Source organism: Mugil cephalus, chromosome 22, assembly GCF_022458985.1.
Source record: "Mugil cephalus isolate CIBA_MC_2020 chromosome 22, CIBA_Mcephalus_1.1, whole genome shotgun sequence".
Classification (NCBI taxonomy): Eukaryota; Metazoa; Chordata; class Actinopteri; order Mugiliformes; family Mugilidae; genus Mugil; species Mugil cephalus.
The window spans coordinates 13,947,317-13,963,167 of record NC_061791.1 but is presented as its reverse complement, the minus strand read 5'-3'; the positions used below and the strand labels follow the sequence as shown (position 1 = coordinate 13,963,167).

The 15,851-nt window shown below is 42.9% G+C and overlaps 2 protein-coding genes across 3 annotated transcripts; both read right to left on the bottom strand.

Moving 5' to 3' along the window:
- Nucleotides 1-1,007: 1,007 nt before the first annotated feature.
- On the bottom strand, nucleotides 1,008-3,410 carry LOC125000222 (calcitonin gene-related peptide 2). Its single transcript, XM_047575635.1, has 4 exons — nucleotides 3,010-3,410; nucleotides 2,176-2,271; nucleotides 1,654-1,797; nucleotides 1,008-1,539 (listed from the first exon to the last, which is right to left on the bottom strand). Exons 2-4 carry the CDS (start codon nucleotides 2,253-2,255, stop codon nucleotides 1,365-1,367), a joined length of 399 nt encoding a protein of 132 aa, XP_047431591.1. The 5' UTR covers nucleotides 2,256-2,271; nucleotides 3,010-3,410; the 3' UTR covers nucleotides 1,008-1,364.
- Nucleotides 3,411-6,039: 2,629 nt separating this feature from the next.
- Nucleotides 6,040-15,596, bottom strand: LOC125000072 (solute carrier organic anion transporter family member 1C1-like). 2 transcript variants are annotated; one of them, XM_047575419.1, is made up of 15 exons: nucleotides 15,231-15,596; nucleotides 14,514-14,641; nucleotides 13,126-13,267; nucleotides 12,864-12,996; nucleotides 12,656-12,783; nucleotides 11,035-11,181; nucleotides 10,792-10,890; nucleotides 9,747-9,980; nucleotides 9,507-9,671; nucleotides 9,197-9,392; nucleotides 8,942-9,107; nucleotides 8,227-8,411; nucleotides 7,623-7,687; nucleotides 7,079-7,196; nucleotides 6,040-6,907 (listed from the first exon to the last, which is right to left on the bottom strand). In XM_047575419.1, exons 2-15 carry the CDS (start codon nucleotides 14,610-14,612, stop codon nucleotides 6,412-6,414), a joined length of 2,373 nt encoding a protein of 790 aa, XP_047431375.1. In that variant the 5' UTR covers nucleotides 14,613-14,641; nucleotides 15,231-15,596; the 3' UTR covers nucleotides 6,040-6,411. The 2 variants fall into 2 exon arrangements, with proteins under 2 accessions (XP_047431375.1, XP_047431376.1); XM_047575420.1 differs by having other exon boundaries at nucleotides 13,126-13,228.
- Nucleotides 15,597-15,851: the final 255 nt, after the last annotated feature.

The window sequence follows — 15,851 nt, the reverse complement described above, 5'->3', positions numbered from 1 at the left end:
CAACAGTAGGGTGGCCATGCAACTGCTGCAAACATAAACATACCTGACATAAGCATACATACATACATGGGATTTCAACCGGGAACTGAATAGGATTTTGCAACACCCTACCCCCCCACCCCCCCTGCAGGACCTCTGCAGACCCCCTAGGTGAAGACCTATGACTTTAAGCGCTGATATGCTGTATTTGAAACTGTTCTTGTGAATCACGAATTAACTGTAGAGACAAAAAAAAATAAATTAAAAAAAATTGTTCTTGTACTAAAACTTGAACATTTTGGATTTGTTTCAAAAATAATTTAAAAACTGCATTTTTTTGTTTACTTGTAACATCTTTGACTAATATTTAAAGTTGTTTGATGATGGGAAACATTTAAGTGTGACAACCAGCAAAAAATAAGAAATGAGGAAGGGAGCCACCACTTACTCTCTCACCGTACCTCATGCAGTTCTGGAGTCAGTCTCAAGTGGACAATCAAGGAAGTGCAGTTTTTCAGCAATTCTGGGATGGTTTCATATTTCTGTCCCGGAAGGTGCCACTTTGTCTGGGTCCAGGCTACTAAAATATGAATCTTTCTGTCATCATCTCTATAACTATATTCAAAACAGTTCTGTCAGCGCTCACTCAGGAGAGAGGAAGTGAATACCATTTCACCCTGTTTCCGTCTTTATGCTTAACTTCTGGCTCTGGCTACGCGTTCACTGTACATACAGGTTATTGTGGTGGTTTTATTGCGATCAGCACAGATGACATGAGATGACTTGAAAGCTTGCACTGGATTTGAAGAATGAATAGTGTGTCTGTGTGTCTTAGACATTTCCATGTCCCCCCGGAAAAGTTTCAGGTCTGCGGTATTGTAGGCCATAGGTCTTCAACAGAGGGTCCGCAGCCCCACGGGTACCGTGGGGGTTGTCTAACCCATATGACATCTATCACGATGTGCAATAATTTGTCTTAAAACGCATGAAGATTTAAAAAATATATATATTTTTACAGTTTTATTATCAAAACAACAGATAACATTTAATTTGTATGGCTTTACATTTGTTTTCACCTTTTTTTTTTATTGTGTTATGAATGACTTTTATATAATTTTATTTATTTATTTATTTTTTTCCATTCCCATCATGCCACTGGGGAACAGCATCAACAGAGCCACGGCACAAACAGAAAGCATACACTTGACCTTTAAATAAAAGGCACCGTTAAAGTTCGTGAAACAAATTCGGAAAACGATGATCTTCGTTAGCCATCGGCGTCTTCGCTATCAGTGTCACTGTCGTAATCGTTGTTACATAAGATGACTGGTTAGTGGAGCGCTGGGAGGGTGGGGGAGTTGCTGGTGGAGGCTCCTCAGGCGGTACTAGAGGGGCAGGAAGCTGGGAGGCTGCAGCAGGTCCCTCTTTCCGTAGGCGGCGGATCCCACGTTGGTCGGTACGTAGACGGTGCCGATGGTGTTGCTGGAGCGCACCAGGAAGTCTGCTAGCCTCTGAGTGACGCAGGTGGCTGTGTTGCACTTTCTCTTCTGTATGTGGTGGCTGCATTGGTGAGAGACAAGCACAGACACAGAGAGACGTAGTGGCATCAAGGCAATGCTTTATTCATTCGTTTTCTTTGCATAACGAGGAGCTAACGCGTGTGAATGTCCTCACCTGTTCATCGCTGTGAGCCCCCTTTGCGGCCTTTGCGCGCCCATGAGGCCGAGGAACGGGTTGGAGATCAGCTCGGGGAGTAACCAGCCTTCACTGTCGGGGAGAGCACTCTCCTGCTCGCTGGATGAGCTGGGACTGAAGTACCTGAATCACAGAGGGGAAAAGGGGCCAAACCGATTCACGCTGATGATCCCCTCCTTCAAAACAATCCAGAGAGCAAGAAGAGAAAGTGGCCACTTAGCCCCCCATCCCCGAGATGCACTGCCAAGCACTTTCCCACAATTGGCTTCCACCTCCAGAGTCGCAAATCCGTGCCCTGCTACACCCTCACACACAGATTGACAGCCATCCTTAATCTGCACTTTCCACGATATTCAGCAGCTCGTGTGCTGCAGTGAGTTTCAGCTATTACACCGTATTCCAAGCAGCAAGTATGCTAGTGCCGGATCTAACATAATCCACATTCGAGCTAAGTGAAAACCGAATTTCATTGCCGCCGTTGAGATTTTTTGGATGTCTTACCTGTAGCTTGGGGCAGCGGCGACGCAACGCAGCAGCACAAGTAGCATGAGGAGGAGCATCGGCACCCTCAGGTGATACATGGTGTAGGATGATTCCCTGGATGGACAGTGATTGCGCAAAAGTTTGATTCACGGAGAGCAGTTCAGTGGAAGAAGTATTAGTTTATTAAAACAAACGTGAACAGGCAGATGCGTCATTATGAGAAAAATAAATGAACGGAGCATCAAATCTGCATAATAAATGATTCACCGATGGTCTGATATAACGCTGTGCTCTACATTTTGTTCACTGTATCCTGTCTCCGTCGTGTCTGCAGCTCCCAAACTTTGAGCAGATGAGTATTCTCTTAAACGTCCAGTTCAGTGGCTTCAACGTTTCAACTAGGACTGTTATTGACATTCATTTTTATAGACAATTAATCAACAAAAATTTATTCTAGTAAAGCGTGACATTTTGTTTGCATTTTGTTCCACTTCCATAGAATAGTCACAGTGATTTAAAGGATTTAGATCGTATGCATGTAAAGACACATCCTTAAATCTACATAAAGAAAATCCCAGACTTCTTCTCCATCCTTTTACGCACAGTTGCTTGCGATCCCATCGGTCTGGTTGCCTTTGGAAACCTCAGGATGCTGCTTTTAAAATGCATAGCAGTTCTTTTTTTTTTATTTGACACTCGTGTGTCTAAAAGACCTAAAAGAAAACCTAAAAGGAGTTGGAGATTTGGCATAACATTGCAATCAAACCTTGCAAGCATGCAAATTATCAACGTAGTCCGTTTGTTGGATCGCACCATTTACATGCATTGTATTAAAGAGGAAAGAGTACTCACTTTCTGTTGTGTGAGCCAGATCCCAGTGTCTCGCCGGAGCAGTCCAAGGTTTGTCAGACTCTCACACAAGCCGACTCCAACAGTTATAGGCTCTCCGCTCAAACCACTTGTGACATCAGCTCTCTCCAAATATAGCCTTGGGTTTTCATTTTGAAAGGGGTGGGGGATAAAGTGGGTCTTTGTACGTTATATCACACTCAACTCCAAGTTAATGTACACACCTAAATGTTCACAGTTTTTTTTTCCCCGAAAAAAAAAAAAATTAATAGTACACGCACACAGACATTTTTTTTATTTTTTTTTTTTACGTCACCACCCTCATCATCACCTCCGTCACCATTGTCATCAGCTGCCAAGACGGGACTGACCCGCCACAAACCCACACCGGGGGAGAAGAGCACGCTCAAAGTGAAGAGCTGTCTTCGTGTTTACCTGGAGACACATCACAAAGTTTAAGGTGACCAAACTCTGGCCACCTTAGTGCCTCCCTTTGGCCTTCAGCCACTATGAATAATAAATGTGAAGATGAGGGATCATTAAAAATGAATGGCGGCTCATTAGCTTGACGGGACATGTCACAAACACAAAAGTGCTAATTAATGAAGGGACGGCGAAATGTTAAAGTGACAACTTAAAGGCACGTGGCCTGGGAATACGACCAGCTGACAAGCAGAATACATCTTTACAACTTTGCCTGGAAACTTCCAAACAAAAGATCAAATCAGTGAGTAAATTCCAGTATCCATACTGCTATGTCAGATACGGTTTGCAAAACGTAGCAGGATGTTTTGCTACGGATGTAGATCTGGAGTCATTTTACAGCATGCAAATGAACTTATGTTCCTTTGGTTATTCTATCCCACAATCCACTGCACAGCAGGAGGCACATGCTGTTAAAGAGACGTGACGACAGCACATGAATATTGCCAATTTGTTGCACTTATGAGATAAAAGCGTGGCATCAAATCATTTGTATTTCAGATTGGTGCCATGGACTGCAAAGGATCCTGCAGCATTTCTCATTTGTGATTCAGAATAGAAATTTTGAGCCAGTTCAGTTGTTTTTAGATTGTTGTTTGGGTTTTCCCTCCAAGTGGCCAATAAATAATTACCCTAGGTTTAAGTATAAATCAGTGGTTGGCAGTAGACTGTGTTTGTCATTCAGAAAAGGAAACTGGAAGAGCTACTATTAGCCGAAACAGCAGGTGGCAGCAGTTAGTAGTCAGAGCTAGGATTAGCTTGGAAGCTAGGAAGATCTACAAACCTCCACACAGAGTTGGGTTCTCCTGAATCACGGTGATCAGTCCGTCTACAGTTCATTCATTCTAGATGATCATGTCACTAGGCTGATTGATGCTCACTGGCAAATGGTGGAACTTGAAAATCTAATAGGCAAAACAGACTCGCAGGGACTTTAACCATTGCTTTCAGGTTTGTCTTTACACGGACAAATTTATTTGCAAGGCTCCGATTGCATCATGTATAAAGTGACATATTGTGTAGAATCAGTGGTTACCACCAAGTAGGAAAATCAGAGCGTACACAAATTAAACACACCGCATTGAATCTGCGCTGATTACCACGGCCATCGCTTTCACAACAACACGGAGCGAGGTTCTTAATGTCATATCTACTGTCCCAGTGTATTGCTGTGTAGATGCCTGCGCCGGCTGCAAGCTAATGGTAAGTGCTGGTGGTTTTCACCGCAGCTCTGAGCTAACAGAGATACAGCGCAGTGCTAATGGATACGTAACACCCCCATACCCTCTGTAGACCAATAAACACCTCCCTGAGTTTCCTGTAAACTGCACAAGGCCTGTCTGCAGTAGCCACAGACAAAGGCAGAGTGACAGCACAGTTTTCTTGTACATGAACGCGGAATATTTCAGTGCCATGACTTCATTTGTGCCACTCTTCCCTGGCACTTATTTCTGCATATTAACAGATAACACAACACGTCAGGGTCAAACCTTTTGCTTAATTAGGCTTTTCAGAGCAGATTTCCATAACAACAGAGACAGCGATTCTATTCATTTTATTAGAATGCAGACAGAAAGCTCAACAAGTGGGAGCAAGTGTTATGAAAGACAGATGAAAGAAAGGGGAAAAAAGAAGAGAGTGGGTGATAAATGTAGGATCTGAAGTCTATTTTTATAGGTGGTCCAGGGAAACATGTCATCTTGCTCCTTGGATTACTTCGGTAATTGGAGCTTGATTGATTTCCCGTTGTGTCACAGACCTAAAGCCACTAAACTACCATCGTCTTCGGAGGTATCAGATTGCGTCCTTCTTTTAGTGTTCTCTGAATCAGCTTTGTTCCAGCGTCTATATGATTCAGAGACTTGATTTGAAGCTCCAACTCATGTGTGGTCGGTTAGTATTCCTGTCGCACTGAACATAAGTGGGATCAAAAGTCACCAGGGAATGATTAGTAGCTGGTGCCAGCAGAGGTAATGGTGCTCCGCTGTCTGGTAATGACTGCTCAGGTTGAGAGCATCCACACCTGGAGTTTTGCATTCGCAGTTAACCACAGGGCTGCATCCACTTTTGCGCGATGCGATGCCTACATGTAATCGGAAGAAGCCGTGGTCACGTGGTTGTGTAAGCCTGTTTATTTGAGATGCAGCACGTGTTCGCTCATGTGACCTGTTTGTGTCATCCCTTTCCAGCTCCATGATTCATCCACGGTCACAAATACAGTTAACTTCAGCATACTGCTATTGGGAGACAGTTTGTTGTAATTAACTTTACTATTAATACATTTTACTTTTCGCTGACGTTTGAGCTTCACTGCACACCCTGCTGAATGTGTACACTACAAAGGAGTGTCCAGAAACACAAATCCTGATGAATGCTAAAGTTGCTCCCAATCTGCTAGCATTTGCTAGCTCACCTGTGTCGTGTCGGTATTCTGTACTGTAGCAAATGCCAAAAAAAAAAGAACAATACGTCTCAGTTTCAATGACATACGTTTTAAAATTGTGATTTTGTTGACTGTGAATGAGCAGCTCTGCAAAATGAATGCGGCAATGGTATCACTCATTTATTGGCACAAACATTGATTTTTGTCCAGGAAATTTACTCTATTGTGTTCATGGAGACCTGCAGCGTAATCATATGCATACATGACTAAAATCATTTGAATTATTGATCAGTGGGTCCATATTTACACTGTACTATGTTTCCAAGCTTCGGAAACAGGGTTACTAGTAGAGTTGTCCCTCCTCAGGACTTAGTGTAAAATAATAGCTCTCACCCATAATAAAAGAGAAGAGGAAATGCTTTTATCATAGCATTTGCTCTTGACGAGTAGATGTGATGGCCCTGGGCAAGCTCGGTAATTACGAAAGTTCCAGTTGGCCCAGTTCGATCCTGTGTTTGAGATCACTTTAGTGAACTTTATCAGCTTTTTTGCTGACTCTCTTTCTCTAACGTCTTCTCGTCATCTGTGTGAGAGTCCATCTCCTCTTTTTCCTCTTGAGCAGCTGTTTCCGTACAAACCATCTCTATGTTCGCCCCATCGGAAGAAAGACTATTGACTTCAACCGTGATCTCTGTCAGGGACTTAGGTTCCTGTGCATCTCTTGCCGACACGAGTCCGTCATCTTGAGAGAGGGGCTCTACTCTGTGAATCTCTCCTCCTTCCTTCAAATCCGACGCAGTCCTCACCCAAACCTTTGAGGCGTGAGTCAGCTTGGGAGCTTTGGGACTAACACTAGTGTCCTCAGTTGGTTTCGCTGGGGTCTGAAGTTGAATTTCCTTCAAGGCTTGAGGTTTCTGCTCCTGCTGCGTCTCTTGACCCGGCTTCCGAAACTGTCGCCTGAGGAGTATGATGACGGCAATGATGAAGAAATAGGAAGTACCACTGAGACAAGTGATCAGGCCCAAGAAAATGATCCTGGAAATAAAGAACGTAGATGAAAAAGATAAAGATAAAATCTGAAAAAGCCTTCTATGCAACCAGCCTAACCCTAACCCTGGATATTTATGTAGATAGATAGATAGATAGATAGATAGATAGATAGATAGATAGATAGATAGATAGATAGATAGATAGATAGATAGATACCTGTACATATCAGAGTCGTAAATGCGACAGGCCCCTCTGCCTCCACACTTCTTGATCGACCACTTTAGACAAGTTGAATCGATCAGGGCTCCGAAATACACAGGTGCAGGAATTCCACCTTGAATCACACAGGTGAGAATAGTTGTAATTATTTATCATTTGAAATTATAGCAAGTGTTGACGCCAGCTTTGGTTTCCTGCATATTTCTCCCATCGACCTAAAGGCTTTTTTACTCGTCTTGTGTCACTCAAAATTACAGTTTGCCCTTAACATCTTCTCAGGACTGGGGGAAAAAGAGAATCATGCTCCTTTATTCCATTTTGTCCAAGAAATTCTCACAGCGAAAGGAATGATTAAAATGCATCAGTGTGGACGTTTTCTGAACGTTACGACAGCTAAAAGTGTGATAAATAGGGACTTGGTGAGCAAACGGCATTTGTTTTGGCATCAGTCAACAACCAAAGGCAAAACAGGTCTGAATTGAACAGATCGAGCCAAAAGTGCCTGTGTGCTTTACATGCAATTGCTGCCAATGAAGCTTACCAAGAGTCCTAGTCACTAAGGCCTGGATACCCAGCGCAAGGGATTTGAGCTCTGGTGAGATGCATCTGCAATCACAAAACAAGAAAATATGAATCGACATTAACTTCCTCAGTGGGGGTCATGTGATGATGGCTGGCCTAGGCGATCTACAGAACATTAATATTGCTGTAAAACATGCACATTCAAGCTTGAAAATATGTTTTGCTTCTAATCCTGAAATGCATTTTTAAGTTTTTCATAACACACGCAGCTTCCTAAAATCTCCCGGCTCTCTACCTGCTTCCAGTCTTTAAGCTAAGCTCTCTAAGACCTCTTGACTCTGTAATGAAGGCGCAGCCATGAGAGTTGTTCCAATCTTCTCCAATAACTCTTGGGAGGCGATTAGTAAAGTGATTAATTGTTGAAAATGTCAATTATTCCATAGATAGCCCTCTGAGGTGACGTCAATCTCACTTTCATCACTGCTCCTAGCACTAGTAAATATATTCGTACTCATAGCAGCTAGAGTTTAATTTTACGAGTCCAATCATAATGATGGCGTTTGAGCCACCAGTGTATGCCCAATTATCACGATTCCCTTGTTGCAAAGTGCGCTTGCACAGACCGTATGATGACCATGTATCCAGGCGTGGCTCCCAGGGAGTTAATGAAGGAGCTGAGGACAGACACAGCCATGTAGGATGTGAAACTGCGGCCGCAGTCCTTGCCATGTGGGCACTGGCCCAGCTTCACCGACGTGCTGCCGCCTGCCGGATAGTACACGGACACACAGCTGCAGTTGTGAAACACCTGAAAGAAAATGAAAGACTTTAATCTTTACTAGAAGGTAACTGTATTCCTTTATAGTAAACATTTAGACATGCTGTATCACAAAAAATTACTCATTATAAACATGTTCAGCAAGCAGTGGATAAAAGGATGAAATAAACTGAGGAAATTAAGTGACAAATATGATAATATACAGTCAATGCATAGTCATGCAAGTGTAAAGTTTATGAAATAGGAGAGAACTTCTTGCATTGTGGATGCTATGAATGAGTTCCTTCAGTCAACTTCTCAGTAATTCCTCACAACAGATTCTTTCCATCTAGCTGCTGAGAAGTGTCTCTTTGGAGTGAGGGCTGTGGACTGCATGGTGCTGCCTATAAAAACATCTAATCAGTTTCTGTGGGAGCAGATCTCAAAGGTGAATACATAATAAATGATAAAGAGTACCAAAGTGTTTGTAAAGACACTCTTGACCCAAATCACGATAAAAAAACAGCTCCCAGGTCAGCGGGTTTCTTTTGAACACTGTGCTCTCTCGTGTGTGGCCCTACTGTGCTCTTGCCGTGTCCACTGGAGCCGAGGCAGCCAGCCAAACATGGCGAGGTGTAAGTGATGCCGCTGTCTGAGCAGACCGGGTCCCACTCCTCTGCTGAGCACGAGCAGTCTCTGTTACACTCGGAGAAGACCATATCTCTGTCGTATGATACATTCTGTGTCCTGCAGGTGAATTTACGTAAAACGTAAAATCGTTTATATCTGACTACGTCTTTCTTTCAAAAATCGGCGGCAACTGTCTCGGCACTGACCCGTTGTATGAGACGGTGAGCCCGGCTATGGGTATGTTCTCACACTTGGTGCCAAACTGCAGCAGCATCAGTAGGTACGCCATAAAGGATGTGGCAAAGGAGAGCTGAGCTCCGGACACCACACTGAGCTTATACCTCTTCATCAGCAGTCCGCCCAGGAAGATCCCTACCGCCACTGCCGGCAGGTTTAGAACACCTACAAGAAAAATAAGAGTGGGTCTAGACACTGGGTATGGAGTCTGATCTTACATGAAGGTATATTGTCCACTTATCAGAAACCGCAATCGAGAAGTTGATCTCAAAGGTTTACCTATGAGGAAGTTAGCTCTGGATGCAGACTGTCCAAACTGCTGCTCCATGTATTTGGCTTTGAAGGTTAACAGGCCGATGAAGGAGTTGAACTTCAGGATACTCCCACAGATAAGCAGGAAGTAAGAAGGAGTTCCCAGAAGGCGCTTCAAGGACGGAAGGAACCCTGTTGAAGAACACCCAAAAATAAAAGAAACAAACCTGCACACATACACACAGAAGAGGACTGCCTCCACGGTACCTTTAGCAATTTCAGTCAGCTTGAGGTTTTGGTGTTTGTTGAGTGCGTCCCCTGACCCATCCGGTATCTCCTTGGCAGGAGCTGGCTTGATCTCTTCACCTCCCTGCTTGGGCAGTGACCGAGGCAGGAACCAGAAGGGAATGCTGGAGACGATCAGGAGGACTGAGGACACCATGAAGCCCAACCACCAGGCACCTACCCAGCGGGCATCCTTTGGAGTGATAGTCACACTTTCTGCATGAAGGAAAAGATTTACAAGTTAGTTAAAGTGAGAGCGCAAAGCCTTCTTAAAGTGAAGTGACCATAAGGTTTGGTCTAATGGGCAGTTTAGGCTTCTGTATCAATTTGATGCTGCAGATCCTAATGCTGTAGCCTGACATGCTCCATCTCAGAAATGTAGTTATCGTTTTGTTTTGTTTTGTTTTGGATCAATAAAGATGAAACATACCAAGGATTGGTGAACTGAGGAGGTTTGGAGAAATGACATTAGCATGTCATGGGCAGAATTTCAGCGAAAGTTTTAGTTGCCATTGTTGAAAGTGAAGTAGGAAGTAGAAACAAAATGAACCCAACTGGCAAAAAGGATACACTGCCAGCTAGCAAGCGAGCTAGACTGACAAGCGCACAAGTATAAATGGCTCGCATCATTGCAGGCTACGTGTATAGGCCACCATATCTGTCCCACAGTACTTCAAATCTAAATGAAGGCTTGACCAAAGCGGATGTCTATGAAATATGCACAGATTATCTGTCAGGATTGTAGAAGTGTACATAGAGTATATTACAGTCTCGGTCTTTGAGCATGTTTTTGTCAGGCTCTCCCCAAAAACCATGCTCTGGTTTAAAGTTAAAAGGAGCCAAATAGTCTTTTAACTGTTAATCCACCAACCTAACTTCTTCACCGTGCACATATGCCACATAGAAATGCATATAATTTACTTCAAAATTAACTTTAACTCTTTGAATTAATGGCACTTAATCTTTAAAGCTGAGTCGTAATCACGATTCATGATACATCCCCAAAACACAAATGCATTACACTTACCCATATCAACATATCCAATGTCAACATATAGCCTGGCACAATAGGAGCCCAGGAGGAATCCAAACATAGGGCCCAGGAGGGTGATAGTCTGAAGACAAGCTGCCAATCGAAAAATAATCAGACAATTAACATTTTTATGAGCTGCTTCAGAGGAGAAGAGGTATAATTAAAAACAGGATAGTTTAACCCATTAAACGTATTTTGTCATGACATTTGGATGTGTGGAAAATCTCATTCTATTACCTATATAGAAGGGAGAGTTTTCAGCTCTAGCAAAGTCATCGATGTAGGAGATGCCCAGAGGCGTGAGTGGGGTTTCTCCAATGCCCCGCAAAGCATTCCCCAGGAAAACATAGATCCACATGTGGGAGCCAGACTCTCTGGCACAGGCTGCATAATGACACAAACTAGAAAGTCATTGGATTGATTTTGAACAGTAAAGAGGTATTTTTTTTAAGATCCTTCAGTCATCACAAAGTTCTTAACAACGTAGTTATAATTGTATCAAAACGACCCCGTAAACTGCATCATTCTCAGAATGTTTTGAATGTTATCATCAGGTTAATGTTGTATATAAAGTGGTAATCTGGAACATCTCAGTCCTAGTATTTGGTTCAGTACCGGTTTTACTACTTAACAGTCACAGAATTATAGGTACAACAAAACAAATGACTGACCGAGTAATGAAGTCACACAACAATCAGCTTTTTGTTGATTAAATGTAATCTTAACAGGATGTGGTTTTAAGCTGGCATACAACCATTCTGTATTCGACTTTGGTATTGTATGCTTCTCTTCAGAATAGCTGACCTGGATCGACACAATGCATTTTGGAGGTGCATTACAAGTTTTTTTGTGAGAGGAGGAGGCAATTATAGCTCAACAACAGAGGTCAAGACTGAATTCATTTCCATAAATATTACAGATGTCTGCTTTCTTAGTGATGTTGTAAGAACTTATTGGTTCAGTCAGCAGCATATATCCAGACTTATTGTCAGCACCACTGAGTCTGACTAGAGTCTTAGCTCTAGTGAAAGGGATGAAGGGATTTGTCTCTGCCCTGACCTACTCCAGCTCAGGGGCTGTGCACCTGGTGGGCGGTATGTATACTGCACAGGAGGTGAGTGTTTGGTCAGACAGGGTCTATACATTCCAGGGATGGTTGGGGGTAAAAGCAAGTAGTCTAAGGTCACTAACCACAGCCTTTAGTCTGCTACATAGATAGAGGTTGCTAAAAATGGCTCCTCAAAAGTTTTGTTCAGTCTAAACCACAATAGCGCATGGACCAACAGGCCGACATTGCCCTCCACAGAGATGAAATGAGACGGTGCCCTTATACCTAAAGGCCGTGACACTAAGCCAACAGTTGGCAGTGAGATGGTTTTAGGTCAGGCCCAATTTAGTTAGTTGAATCAGCTGCCTATCAATACAAGAAAGAAGGCCAGTGCACAGAAAAAAAGAAAGTAGGCAAGTGAAAGCTTCTGATGAGCAGTCATCTGGAACGAAAGACATGTGGACCAGGGGTAACAAAATGTTTTTCACTGAGGACAACATATAGAAAAATCAACAAAGGGCTCGGTCAGTCCGGTGAGCTATACCAACAAATAAATGCAGGTTAAGTACCTCAAAACTATGCTGTTAGCTATTTTGTTAGTGTGCAAGCTAGAAGAGCTTTCAGACTAGCTGGCAATTGCTTCGTTTTCTGGTCTCGTTCAGCACCACTGCAGATCTGACATTTAATTTCGGAGTGTTGTCGAATCTTACACGTTTCTGTCAAAGTTTCATCGTAAGGTCTAATCATTTTCATGTTTACATGAATGTAAAATGCACACATTTGACACCAGAATTTATTCAACAGTCTTACCTTTGGAGTCTTCCACAGAGGGCTCTATATGGATTTCTGGTATGTCTAGTGTTTTCAGGGGATCCACACAGGCAGCAATGCTCACACTGTCATTCTGAAACGCCTGAATGACCGTGTCATACTTGTAGCTGCAAAAACAAGACAAATAATATATATATTTTTTTCGTCGTATTTTGTGTTTATAGGTGAAATATTTGAAGACATTTACCGCCCCATGAAGAAGTGTGTCAGTCCGGTAAGAAAGGTCCCTACAGCCATGAGGAAACAACCGACAGCAATGAGCCTCGGCCGATGCAGCTTAGCCCCAAAATGGCTCACCACAGCCAGAAACAACAAGTTGCCTGGCTCCAAGGAAGAGAAACAGAGCGAGCAGAAGGAAACAAATGAGATTAGAGTCCAAAGGCAGACGGAGGCTGACGGTGGCACCAGATCAGTGGAACAATTGTTGGTAAAAAATTAAATTGTGGTACCCATTTCAAAGCTGCCATCTATGAGCCCAATGTGTGTGCTGGAGAGGTCAAAGCGTCTCTCGATCTGAGTGATGGAGCTCTTCATGTAGGTCCCTGTCAGGACCTTGGAGAAGTAGGCGAAGGAGAGTGCCACAATGAACAACTGAGAAAACACAAAGCAAAAGGTAGATTAACAAATTCTGTCAACCAGCCGACACTATACACTATATATCTGCATATATATATATAAAACAATAATATTATAGTGTATGATCCTCTGTCTAAAAACTGTTTTACTGCATGCCTCAACTGGGGTTTTTATTAGCTGACTTAATTCCTGAGGAATATTGCAATACCCCGCGTGTTTTGTTGAGTAGCAGAGTTTGCAATGGATTATCAGTTTAATTATTTCTCTTGAACATTTAAATCAGCGCACAAAATTAAATACAGCAAACATATAATGATATAACGATAACCCTAACCCTAACCCCAACTTTATTGATTTATTTTTCCCTCCAAAAATAGCAAGTAGAAGGCGCTTCCATCCAGTGCTGGAGGTTCAATTGGCTTTAATATTTTTTAACCGCGACTCCTATTTTAGGATTAGGAATGAGGCTGACTTGAGCAATAGGGCTGTATTTTTGAGGCGCAAGAATCTGGAAGAGAAATTAGTGACCCACCAACAAAGGAGCCTGAAGGAGTACTGTATATTACAACCAAAATCTACAAAATGAACACAGCACACACCCATGAGGAGAAAGAAAAGCCTGGGATGAAAGGGATGTGTTTGTAAGAAGTGTACCATCGACTTGCTGACGGTGACTGATAAAAACTGACACGCTCACATTTGGCCTGGCGAGATTTTTGAAAAACCACATAAGACGAGGTCTTGGCTCGATTCAACCTACTTTGGGGCAAAGCGTGCGCCTTAAAATTGACCAAAAACACATGTCATCACACATTTGAAGCATTTATCCGGCCATCATCTGCACCGGTTTAGCTTCTGCGGGTCAAACGCTGGACGCTGTTTCCCCCTCTCAGCTGGCGGAGCAGCGGGGCGTAACCATGACAGGCTGCCAGGTTAGCACAGGGCTGACACACGTGCACAGACAACCATTGACATATATGGGCAATTTAGAGTCAGTGATTAACCTGAACCTGCACATTTTTGGAGAAAGCGCCTATAAGACAACCAGAGTTGACCATTGTGCCGGCCGGATAAGAGTTTGAACCCCAGATCCAAGATGCTGCAGGGACACAGTGCTAACAACTCCACCACGATGACTTTTAGGCTTTTAACTGGCGCTATCATGTGGTGCAATTTCCACTGAGTGCATCAATGGAATTTACTACAAAAAGAGAATTACAAGCAACCAGCAGAAGAGTTTTGATTACAGTGGATTTAGTACTTTGAGAGTGGATATTCCGGGGCATTTTCTGGTCTTCTGATCGGGGGCGTCACAGAGAGCCTGCTGGCTGGTCATCTTGTCCGGTGCAGCCTCTTCCATCCTTAATCCACTTTATCTATCTGTAAATGCTAAAATAAGAATGAGTGCCATTGTGTTAACAGGTTATCTTTGAGTAAAATGAGAAGCAAGTTTACTTTAAAAAGAAAGGAAAAGAAATGAGTCGCAAAAGTGGAAGGTAAACGTATGTATCTGCAGTTCACGAGTTAACTGATTAAGCTAAGAGATGGAATGTGCTGATTTACAAATATAAAGCAGCCTACAGTTATTAGCACTTCCATGTCGCTCCTTGCAAGAAAATCACGGTGAGCATTTTCCAAAATAAAACGTGAAAGTATTCTTTCTCTATTTTTATTGCCACATGTAGCTCTATTTTAGGGCACAGATTTGAAATGGCATCAAATTTATGCGATGTTCTTTGCAAAAAATGACAAGCTGCTTTCTTAATGATTAGCAAAACACAGTATAAAGCTTTCCGTTCATTTCTCCCAGTAATCAGAGAGTTAATTTAGTATCAAAGTTTGACGTAACTGCGGGAAATCGTCTGTAATTTGCAAGAAAATGAGTTCAAAATGAATTAAATTAGCAAAAAAACAACCACCTTTTAGTAAATAGGAAAATCTTCCTATAATTATTGAATTAATAATAATTAACTGGTACCTGTGTAAAACTCCACCAGCTTCCTCTCCTCCAGGTCAGTGAGTGTCAGGTGCAACAGGTTCAGTCCATATCGGGAAAAGAATGTCTGCTACAAAAAAAAAAGAAAAAAAAGGAACAAAAAACGATGAAGGTGGAAACCTGATAGCATGTTTTCCTCTTTCTAACTCCAGTAATCCCCCTCCTTAGACTTGTTAATACCCCCGCTAACTGGCCTGTATGTACGTCTGATTCATTCTTGACCAGCAAGAAGCCCCCGGGGGGGATTTTTGAAGCAGAGAAAAAAATCACTGCAAAGCAACAAGCGAGGGAGTTTGGTACCTAATGTATCTCTGTGGCAGAGGAGACTCCCCGCTCTCTTCTTTCCCCTCCTTCTTCCCCTATTCTCCTTCTTCTGCTCCCCTTTAAACACCCGTGAGTGTCTCCTCTTGCTCCCCGAGCTCCTATTCTCCCGTCTGAGGGCAGAATTGTTATTTGGAACCAGCGGACAAAAGGCCTCACACATTTTTATTCTGCACACATGCCAGCAAGGCCAGGAGGGGGACAGCAACAAGAGGCGTGGGTGGTGGGTGGTGTGAGGGGGGGCAGATTAATAACTTCAAACCAATGCCTTTGGATTTTTTT